Here is an 11881-nt window from a genome sequence, read left to right as displayed (position 1 = left end):
ATGCCTTATATCACGTCCATAACGGGGAGGACGTTGTGCTCCTCACCACCTGCAAGCATGGCAAAGACTGGCAAAAGCACAAGGATTCTCGCTGTGACAGAGACAACACCGAGTATGAGAAGTAAGTGTCTGGGCTGGCGTGTCTTTGGGAGTCAGCCTTGGGCCCTACCGGCCTTGGTCCAGGTGTGAAGTTGGGGGATGGGGTGGGGGCGGATGAGCCCTCAGTCCTCTTCCCCCTTTGAGCCTGGAACTGAGCAAATCCGGCTCAGGTGTGCAGCTAGAGGCCGGAGACAGAGAGTTGGAGCTCCTCGGGCAAACTGAAAAGCCTGGAGCACCTTCCTGAGCCAAGTAGGTGACAGTATCTCCCTCTTGCTTAGGAAACCTGCAGGGCGGCGTGTCTCCTGTTCAGAGTCGGGGTTTGATCCAAGTTTAGTAACTGCACTTCAGGCATGGGTACTGTGGTGTTTCTGAGGGTGTCTAGAGACCCGGAGAGGCTGTGATCTACCCAAAGTCCAGAGACTTTCCACCAAGAGTGCTGCTTTTGTTTGCTTTTCTCATGAGCGGGGGTACCTACTTTCCCAGGAGTTTTCCCAACTTCACATTTTCTGTAACACTGTAATTCATGTTAGCAGTAGAAGTGTTTAAATTTTATCGAACTTTGTGTGGCCCTTTCCTCTCTCCCCCATGGCATTGACTTTTATGAAGGGAGACTGAAAACTTGTTGGGCCTGTGGCTTTGCATGCATGCATTCATTCATTCATTCCTTCATTTCTGTACATGTCCTGTCTCTTTCCTAGGATAAACGGTTTTTTTTTTTTTTTTTTTTTTTTTTTAAATCTGGGCCTCAGTCCCACTGTCTAAACTCCAGTTGCTAATTTAGATTTCCCGTTCCCTTTTGTCTTTATCTATTTGCATATAAATTGTAGACAGTTACTCTTTGAATGGGTGTGAGATGCCTCCTTACCCTCTGTAGTGAGGCAAGTTTTGTCCAGTTGCTAAGTAACTGAATTGGTTAGTTTGTAGACCTTTTCAGTCTTCCTTTTTCCTTCTCAGTGACAGTAACTGACAGGGGATTTGGAGTCAAAGCTAGATTCCACAAATCTGCTTTACCCTGAGCTTGGTGAGCCAGTTTCCTAGTAGGTGGGGTTGCCGCCCAGACTCTCACTTGTATCTGGCTGTGAAAGAGTTAGTGAGTTCCTACAGTGCATTTCCACGTTACGCCAGTTAAAAACCAGAGCAGCCTTGTGCTACCCAGGGAAGGAAGGGGAACCTCTCAGCTGAGTACAAGAGGAACTGGCAGAGGTTGGCAGATTTTGCAATTGATTCATGAAATGCAGAATAGGGGAAATGCTTCGCAAACCTGATTGGAACAGAAAGGGGTATGGTGGGAAACTGGCCTTGAAATGAAAGGTTTGATTGTTGTCTGTGCATTTTTTCAGACACTAGGGCCTCTATAGGAGTGATTGGAAGGGAAATTAAAGTCCTCCAAGACTTGATCATAGAGAGTGAAGGAGAAAGTATCAAGCACTCAGATTCAGCTTTCCAACCCTCAATACCTTTTGCTTTTCAGGCATAAGAAAAGCCGGAGACTAAGATCAATTATGAATCCATATTTTCCTCTCATCCAGGGGCAGTTATGTGTGAATGTGCAATTGCAATGGATTACAGTTTTCTCATAAAAGACATTTAAACTATAGTTGGTAATGAACTGCTTTGTTTATACGACATTTACATTGACCTATTCCTGTGGGTGCTTGTAAGAAAAAAATGCTTATAGCCTTTCAGGAATTTCTTTGTCTGGTTTATGGTGGAGTAACTCGAGATGAAGTCTAACCTTTCAGTGTCTTCTAAAGCAGTCTCACAGAATTCTGTGGAAGGATTCTGTTCTTCATCCTTCTAAAAGGGCTAAAGCTGAGATTTCAGCTTAGGAAATTTGAATTATATATATTGGAAAATACCCTTAATCCAAGTGAACAATATCTTTCTTACCCTTTTATTCCCAGAATAAATATTACATTTCTACATTTTCTGTGGAATGGAAGCATTTTCCAGAGATCAGCAATGGAGGGGGAGGGGTTGGTTTCTTTAAAACTTTAATTTTTACTAAATTTAACTAATTTTTGACCTCTTTGTGATCAGGTCAAGAAATATGACACACACACTTTGGTTTATGTTTAAAGACCACAAGGGGTCAGGACCTCAGGATTGGGTCTGATCAGAAAAGTGGCATTTAGTAGAAAAGCAAGTTTGCTCTTTCTCCCAAGCAGTGATCTCTTTGGCAGGGACACTTCTGGATTTTCATTAGGTTCCCGTTTTGCCTACCTTCCAGCCCTAAACTTGCATGATAGCCCGGGATGGTGCTGCAAAAGGTTTACATTCACTCGCCTGCTACACCTGGAGTTTTGACTCATTACTCTCAGTGGGTTAGCAGAATTATTTGTCTTTGAGAAATGGTGCTTACAAACTTTATTGCCTTTTATTCTTGATTTTGGAACACATGAAGATGAAGCAAGAACTCTTAAATTTGGAGATATGCTAGCGGAGCAAGCAACGTGTGTTGTGCTCTGGCGTAAGAGCAACTACTGTGTTACTTATATTGATGCTTTCTGGAAGATAGCCTTACATATGTGAGATGCAGAACTCTTCAAGTCAAGATAGGCCAATCTCTCTAGTGCTTTAGGCGGAGGTGATATTGAAGTTAGGTCTGTAGATGTGATCTGTGTAAGTCTGGCTGCTCATACTCACTCATGTTGTGACTTTTGATTAGTCACCTTGAGCATGAGTTTGGGTTCTGTAGAGTGGGTTTTAGACTGCTTCAGGGGTACTGTAAGCGCTCATTTGGTAATGGCTTGTAAAAACAATCAATTTTCATCTAGCTTATTAGCAAGTGTCCCTGGAAAAAAAAGCTTCCATTTAATTTGCTCCCTCAAGCAATCACCTGTAAGTTTCCTTTGGAGTAAACTTTATGGGGTCTGATGACTAGATTGAAAATGTATGGTATTGTGGTCAAGTTACAGTATATGCAAATATAGAGTATGTACAAATGTATCAACTAAAAAAAGGTTGCTTTTGGTGAAATAGAATATTATGTGTCGGTAAAGAATTTAGTGCTGAATGAGCAATGACTTCTGTCTCACCTGTGCCTTTGTGAAAAGGTATAGAAGAGCTAGCTACAAGGAATGAAAGAAATACTTTTCTCTTGTAATAGAAAGTAAATTTCTTTTGTCATTTTTTGACCCAGATGTCCAGGATTGTATTAAAATATCAATTTTTATGATAGCTGTAATTATTTTTATCAGTTATATATTTTAACACATGCGGATAATGCCAGCTAAAGTAAGTCACTGCAGTAATTAGATGAGTTGTAATGATACTTCAGAGAAATGCTTTGTATTTTATGTTCTTTCAGCTGCTTATGCCTCCTTATAGAATTATTGTATTTTTACATGAACTTCATAGTTCGTATCCTGACAAAGGGCATTATTGTGAAACTTTAGATTCAGCTGTTTGAAATAGAAGAAAGAGAGGGAAAGGAGAGGTGGCTTCTATCTTTGACCCCCTCCAAGGAAAGCAAGGGTGAATATTTAAAGCTTTCCTGGGAACAGGCAAGATTGTGTGCAATTCTTTTTGATATTTTCCTTTTTCTGTGTTTGCTAACATTGTACCTTACCATTCTGGTATCTTTAAGTGTCTTGGAGGTAAGTGATAATTCAACTTCCAACATCCTGATTTTTACAGATGTAGAAACTGAGGGACAGAATGTTTCAGGGATTTACTTAAGGCAAGAAAACTGTTTAGTGACAAGGGTAGCACTAGAATGCAGGCCCCCTGAATTTTGCCTTGATCTGCAGTCTTTCATTTCTACTCTCAGGCACCCTTGAAAATTCACCAGCCACGAGGAGATCCTTATTAATGGTGTTTCTTATGGGATTTCTCTTAGAATTCTTCAGTAATCTGATGAAAACTTGGAGGATAACCTTTGCAAAAATAAATGATAAGCGAATAAATAAAAGCATGTACACAATTTGTCATATGGTTTCAGGGACTGACACACACCTCCCACTGAGGGCATCCTCAGACTTACAAACTCTTGCTCTGGGAGTTTACATTTTGCCTGTTTGTTTAGTTGGGTAGGTCTGTGGAGCTGTTTAGTCTAAGTAGGAGTTTTTTGAACCTTTCAATTTGGCCCTAAGGGGTTTAGGGAATAGACCGTGCATTGACTGAATAATAAGTTGAATTACATGCACTTACAGCAAAAAGAAAATATGTGCAAGGCAAGTAAAAATGCTAAATGCTTTTTTCTTTTCTTCCTCATTATCCCAAACTGTATTAACAGACACCTTGAGCAAGTTCATGATCCAGCAGTCAACCTTAGATGAATGTTTTCCTTCTCCAAAATGAAAGGTGGGAATTGCGATTCTCAGGTTTTAAATGTAAAACATTACCGCCTTTCTCCCCACAGTTGTACAAAAGCACAAAAGCATTTCTAAAATAAACCCAATTAGCACAGTTAAAAAATAAGGTAGAGCCAGCCCTATGGAAAATTATGAAGTTGGCAAGTTTGTCTTCTGACACTGAGATTCTGGTTCTCTCCTCTCCTTCCTTTCTCACCTCTTTCTAAACCTGCTTTCTGGGAGAGCACCTGAGAACCTCAATCACAAGGAATCCCTGAGTACAGGTTGGGGTGTTATTTGCTACTTTTAGGGACATTTGTATTATTACTGGATTTGGCCTAGCAAATGCAGGTTTCCGTGGAGTCTGTGACCTAAGCTAGGGGCCTGCAGGATTTTACTCTACAAATAATGGCTTGCTACTAAGGTTTGGGCAGGTCCTGCCTATTGGAGGCCACCTTTGGTCCCCCAACTGTGACAGCAGCTTTGGATGGCAAAAGGGGAGATGCTACACCTGCAGGTGGTGTTAGTTCTTTCTGTCAGAAGGCTTGAGGATCTGCCTTCCCAGAACACTGTGATAGAAACACCTGCCAATAATGACCTTTAATATGCCAGTGTCACAGCAGAAGTTGTGCTTGGTAGGTCCTGGCTGCTTTGCTCACAACCGTCTTGAAGGTATCTTCTCAGGCTATATTGCTGGTGTGTAAACGGAGGCAAACAGTGGTAAGGTGGCTCGCCTGAGGTTACGCAGCCTGTAAGTGGCTGAACTGAGGCTAAAACCGAGGTTTTCTGGCCCAAGTTCTCTGTTCTTTTCACCGAGAAAAGAACATTCATTGCTACCTCACTACATTCGCTTTGTAGCACTGTGTATTCAGAATGAACCAGGTGAGACAAAGTGGTCATTGGCTTCTGCAGGCTCCTGGGCATGTTTCATGTTCAAACACGAACACGGAAGCTTATGTTTCCATGAGGTTAATAACTACAGGTTGAGCTTCCCTAATTGAAAGGTCCAAAATGCTCCAAAATCTGAAACTTTTGACCACTGACATGAGCATTTTGGATTTCGTATTTTTGAAGTAGGGATGTCCAACTCTTAAGTATACAATGCAGATATCTCAAAAGTTTAAAAGAATCCAAGATTTGAAACACTTTTGGTCTCAAGCATTTCAAGCATTTTAGGCCAAGTCCTTCTCAGCCTAAATTGTGTATTTGAAACAAGGTATTTTCTGAACAAGGTGTTTGAGAAGTAGCTATTGCCATGTAATAATTACCTAGCGCTTCCTTCATGCTCTGGGAGAAAAAAATAGTGCATTTTTTTTTTCCTCTCTCGGTCATGATGTGAATGTCGTATGCAGTGGCCATGTCATCAGAACAGGTGTGCCAACCCCCTGCATGGAACATGTACATGCTTCAGGTTGTGTGGAATTAACTTTCTTTAGATAAGAGATAACCAACATTCATTTCGGATAACATATATTCAACCTGTAACTGTTTTTATTTAAAAGCTCTTCCACCTTGACCAGGTTCCTGTAATAAACAGGGATTCCCTCCACACTAGAAGATTTGCTAAGTATCTGTTATTTGAATTTACCCTTATTAGTTCATATAACCTTTCAACAACAGCATGAGTTAGGTTATAGCCCCATTTTACAGATGAGAATGTAGGCCCCTGAGAGAGTAAAGTAACAAGCACATCTAGTGAGTAAATGACAGGGTTCCTACCAGGGTACTTAGATTCCAAAGTCCGTTTTCTTCTACAAAATGTTACCACCTTAAAGAGTCAAACAGTTTCTACCTGTTACGTATTAACTTTTAACAAGGGAAGCGTGAGTCAGGTGTTTGTATATGGATCTTTTTTCCATTGCTTTACTTTATGAACATGTTTCCCGAGGAAAAAGTTTGGCTCAGAGATGTCATAAAGATGGCCCCTAAATCTGACATTTAAGCACTGAACTCCTTGAACTCTTCTGTTCAAGGGGCATTGGAATTGTTTCTGTGTAGCTTCTGCTTGTAATTCTCTCCTAGGGTTCTTCTGAGAAAAGTGAGGAAGCTGATTAGCCATCTGTCTGCATGACCTTTCCCCTACTGCTAGCATCCTGCAGGGTGTCCCTCTGTGATTCTAAGTGAAAGTGAACCCTGGAGATGTCACTGCAGGTGGATGGGGATCAGAGTGACTGCTGCCCTAGGTAGATATGGTGATCCAATAGAATAGAAATGGGCCGGGCGCGGTGGCTCAAGCCTGTAATCCCAGCACTTTGGGAGGCCAAGACGGGCGGATCACGAGGTCAGGAGATCGAGACCATCTTGGCTAACACAGTGAAACCCCGTCTCTACTAAAAATACAAAAAAAAAAAAAAACTAGCCGGGCGAGGTGGCGGGCGCTTGTAGTCCCAGCTACTCGGGAGGCTGAGGCAGGAGAATGGCGTGAACCCAGGAGGCGGAGCTTGCAGTGAGCTGAGATCCGGCCACTGCACTCCAGCCTGGGCGACAGACAGAGCAAGACTCCGTCTCAAAAAAAAAAAAAAAAAAAAAAAAAAAAAAAATAGAAATGAAAGGCCTACGGGAATATTCTGGTTCTGGAACATACCACCAGCACCTCCAGGACCTAAGGCTCTTTAAAAGAAAAACAGTGCTTAAAAAATGATAAACGTTATACACAGGCTGAGCACAGTGGCTCATACCGGTAATCCCAGCACTTTGGGAGGCCAAGGTGGGAGGATTGCTTGAGCCCAGGAGTTCTAGATCATACTAGCCTGGATAACACAGTGAGATCTTACCTTTACTAAAGATCAACAAATGAGCTGGGCATGGTGGTGCACACCTGTAGTCCCAGCTGCTTGGGTGACTGAGGTGGGAGGATTGCTTGAGTCTGGGACATTGAGGCTGCGGTGACCGATGATGGCACCACTGCACTCCACCCTGGACAATAGAGCAAGACCTTGTCTTTCTTTCTTTCGTTCTTCCTTTCTTCCTTTCCTTTCCTTTTTTTCTTTTCTTTCTTTCTTTTTTTTTTTTGAGACGGTTTCCCTCTTGTTGCCCAGGCTAGAGTGCAATGGCACAATCTCGGCTCACCACAACCTCTTCCTCTCGGGTTCAAGTGATTCTATTGCCTCAGCCTCCTGGTTAGCTAGGATTAGAGGCATGTGCCACCACACCTGGCTAATTTTGTATTTTTAGTAGAGATGGGGTTTCTCCATGTGGTCAGACTGGTCTCGAACTCCCGACCTCAGGTGATCCGGCCACCTCGGCCTCCCAAAGTGCTGAGATTACAGGCATGAGCCACCGAGCCCAGCTGATCTTGTCTGTCAAAGAAAGAAAGAAAGAAAGAGAGAGAGAGAGAGAGAGAGGGAGGGAGGGAAGGGAGGGAGGGAGGGAGGGAGGGAGGAAGGAAGGAAGGAAGGAAGGAAGGAAGGAAGGAAGGAAGGAAGGAAGGAAGGAAGGAAAGAAAGAAAAAGTATGCATAGCCTTTGTGGAAGATTGGGAAAATACAGAAGATTGGAATATGTAATTAAATTTCTTTCCTAATTCTAAGTGTTAGCCACTGTTGGTAAACTTTGATGTAGTCAGTCTATTCTAGCACATATATATACCTATATGTTTATATAGCTCTGTCTCTGCATATCCAAGTACCCTGGATAGATAGGTTAATTATTATTTAATTAATGGTGAGTAAATAATGAATTCAACACATTTTTCTTAAGTGTCTTGTTTGTTCCAGACACATATGTGTTGGAGCTGGGGCTCCTTCGGCAAACAAAACAAACTTCTACCCGTTCACCTTACCATTCTAGTCTGTCAGTTTTGTAAAGTCGTCAGACTTTAAATGTATTTTTGGATGTTGTTTTCTTCTTAACATTATCCAAGGACATTTTTCTGTTCTGCTAAATTGTTTTGAAAATAGGATTTTTAAGGTGTGATTTTTTTTTTTTCTCTAACCCATGGTTGGACCAGAGTTTGTCTAACCATTTACATTTTCTTACATATATTTTACTTATTTATTATTATTTTGAGACAGAGTCTCACTCTGTCACCCAGGCTGGAGTGCAGTGGTGCAATATTGGCTTACTGCAACCTTCCCTTCCTGAGTTCAAGAGATTCTCTTGCGTCAGCCTCCAGAGTAGATGGGATTACAGGCACCCACCACCACGCCTGGCTAACTCCTGACCTCAGATGGATTACAGGTGTGAGCTACAGCACCCAGCCTTCTTACATATTTAACTTGGGTTTTTTGTTTTTTTTTTGTTTTTTTCTCATTAGAAATAGTCTGTGATGAGTTTCACCTTGTTGAGTGTTTTCCTCTTGACTAGGGTCTCTCTCTCAAAACACAATACAGAACGTCCTGTCCTGTCCGGGCTAACTCCCCACTCCAATCCCATTCTGGGCTATAGCTGTTTTTAAGGTGAACACCCATTTAGTGAAGTAGCCATCATTAAATGACTGCCTAGATAAACATTTGTAGGTGTTAATTGGTCCTGCCAGGGGGCCTTTGAAGCTCCTCTGCTCTATTCCCTTTGAAGTTTTGTTTTTCTCCAGCCAGAATCCTCCCTGGTCTCTTACTGAGCAGACATCCCTAGACTTCTCTCCAAGCACTGTGCACGTACCCTTGCCTGGGATTTCAGAATCTGCAGGCCTTACCTAGGTAGCTGTTACTCTTCTAGCTAATTGTATTCAGTTTATCAAGGCATTTGTTTCCATTTTCTCTTTGGTTGCTGACTCCATGGACCATAGGAGGTAAATTTGGACAGGTTGCTTTGACCTCTGAGCATCTAAGTAAGGCCTGGGATTTTAAATGTAAAGGAGGCACTATTCTAAGTGATTTAAAAACAGACAGAAAAGGAGAAATTTGTGAGGATGCACAGCCTCTTTTTGTGTACCCTTTTGTCTTCTGTGAAGCCCTTTAGAAGGGAGAGCCTGCGGCCCTGCACCGAAACAGTAGCTGATCCCCAAAAATTCCTGGACTAGGTTTTTAACTTCTCAGCCTCAGTTTCCACATCTGGAAATGGAGATCATAATACTGGTCCCATAGGGTTGTTAAGATCAAATGAGGTGGAGTGTGTGAGACTGTACCTTGTAAAGGTTAATGTGCTCTACAGGGCGGTGGTATTATTAAACTCATCTTCCTGCTATTTTCTAATCAACTACAGAGGTTCATTTAGTTTCGAAACTTAGCTCTGCCTAACTAAGTCACAGCAATAACTTATCTCTACTTTGATACTTAAGTCCTCAGGAAATTGTGGTAGGTGCCCTGGAAGTCCAGCCATTGTTTCTATAAAGACCTATAGGGGTCTTGAAGCTGGGGCTTGCATGTGTTGTAGGGTAGGGGTGGAAGCAGTTGAGGGGGATCCCTGGGGCAGTCAGACCCTTCCTTGACTCCATGGCCTTCAGGTTCCCTGGTTGACTGCTCTATTAATGCAAGTGATCTCTTTTGCAGTTGACTTTTTTTTTTTTTTTTTTGAGACAGTGTCTCGCTCTGTTGCCAGGCTGGAGTGCAGTGGCACGATCTCAACTCACTGCAACCTCTGCCTCCCAGGTTCAAGCGATTCTCTTGCCTCAGCCTCCTGAGTAGCTGGGACTACAGGTGCATGCCACCATGCCCAGCTAATTTTTGTATTTTGAATAGATGGGGTTTCACCATGTTAGCCAGGATGGTCTCGATTTCCTGACCTCATGATGCACCAGCCTCAGCCTCCCAGTGTGCTGGGATTACAGGCGTGAGCCTCTGCACCCGGCCTCCGGTTGACTTTTCAGCCCTCAACAGTTGAGGGTAACATTTGGAGGGACACCTTGTGTGAGTGGAGCTCAGCTACTGGGTAGTCTCCCTCGGCCGATTCAGCAGGCCCTTAGGTTGCAAAGAGCAGAAAATCACTTGGGCTACCTTAAGTTTTAGGATTTATTGTGATGGGACATGGGACAGAAACTGAACTGAAACTGCTCTAGTAAGTTCCCAGGACCCACCACAATACCTGGGCCAGGCTCCTTTGTCCCTACTCTATGCCTTCATGTCTTGCTTGGCTAGCCCTGTGTGTGTCTCTGGACCTGTGTGTGTCTTTCAACCACTGGCCAGTCTCTGAATTCTGTCATCCAGGGCCTGGAGGAGACCAGTCGGATTGACTTTAGCAGTAAGCATTGCTCCTTCTGGGGAGAGCCATTCATATTAGCCTACGTCTTGGGTATGGTGGTGACCTGGTTAGTGAAACGACTGCCCTGTCACGTTGCCACTCTTGATTTAATTGGTGGTCATCCTTTTGCAAAAAAAAAAAAAAAAAAAAAAAAATTGCTTCCTGGAACAGAGGACTGTGGTTAGGGGAAGTTGGCTGTGGCAGGCGCTGTTGAAGCCATATCCTGTTGGCATGCACATATTTGACCCCAGCTGATGATGAGGATAACAGCAACAGCAACTTATATCTGAGGGCATCCTATGTGCAGGATAATGGGAAATATCTTCTTTAATCTTTATGTCCACCTAGCAGGAAGATACCCCTTTTATCTCCATTTTACAGATGAAGAAACTGAAGCAGACAGTCTTTCATAGTGGTTTGCCTAAGAGCATCCACGTAGCAGATGAACTGAGGCCCTCTGACTTTTGAACCTGTGTCCTTAACCACAGCACCGTACTGCTTTTGAACAGCTGGAACTGATGTCATAAAGACCACACACTCACAAACAATAGTATGATTGATTTAGAGAGTATCACTTGGGTCTCTCACCTAGAATTTATTTAATCTTACTTTAGAGAGACAATTCTAACCTGTTAGGTAATCTGGTTTCTCAACCTACAGTAGATTAGAAGCAGTACATTTAAAAATGAAAGAGGGATTCTTGCAGATAGTACTGGGAAGAAAGGACAGCTGGTAACCCAAATATAAGGAAGTGGGCCAAGAAATTATAAACTGTAATGCCCAGAAGAAGTAAAGAACCATGGCAATTTAAGAACAGCTGGCTCAATGCCCAAGAATGTGTTCTACACGCTCCTCAGGAATGAATGTGCTTCCAAGTCCAACACCTACTGCCCTGCCTGTCACCAAGCACAGCTTCTGTGGATATTTGTTGAACTATAGCGTGGTGCAGTATTGACTCTGATACATCATTCGTGTTCACTGTCCTTTGTTTAAGAATGTAGAAAAAGAAGTAATGTGTTTTATAACTTGTTTGAAAACCGTATGGTTAATAAAGTGTATCGGTGGTCTTAAGAGTAAGATGTCCATTTGAAAACTTGTCTACCAACTTTAGCAATTTCCACCAGGGCTCCAGAGGGACAGGGTCTCCTTTGGATTAGCATTTGATTTCTGCTATTTTGTTGCTAACTCTGATTTCTGGGTTTTCATAATGCATATCAGTTTAAACCTAGGTGAAATGATAAGTTTTCTGATCCTGTGGTGTAGGCCTGCAGTGCTAGCTATTCTTGATGGACTAGTATCTAGAATGACTTGGGCTGTGGGCTCAGGTGAAGAGAGGAGCTAGCCTAGGGCTAGGGCTGGCCCTGCCTGCCT

General features: G+C 42.7%; 1 protein-coding gene across 1 annotated transcript in view; it reads left to right on the top strand.

Annotated features, from left to right (window-relative positions):
• EXT1 (exostosin glycosyltransferase 1) overlaps nt 1–11881 on the top strand; it is a 322401-nt gene that overhangs the window by 1624 nt on the left and 308896 nt on the right. Inside the window, exon 1 of the mRNA XM_008001418.3 lies at nt 1–121. This exon is cut by the window's left edge and continues 1624 nt beyond it. Within this exon, the coding sequence (XP_007999609.1) occupies nt 1–121 (121 nt within the window). The remainder of the gene's footprint in view (nt 122–11881) is intronic.

Source organism: Chlorocebus sabaeus, chromosome 8, assembly GCF_047675955.1.
Source record: "Chlorocebus sabaeus isolate Y175 chromosome 8, mChlSab1.0.hap1, whole genome shotgun sequence".
NCBI classification, from domain to species: Eukaryota; Metazoa; Chordata; class Mammalia; order Primates; family Cercopithecidae; genus Chlorocebus; species Chlorocebus sabaeus.
The sequence above is the reverse complement of the archived record's forward strand: the minus strand, read 5'-3'. Positions and strand labels throughout refer to the sequence as shown.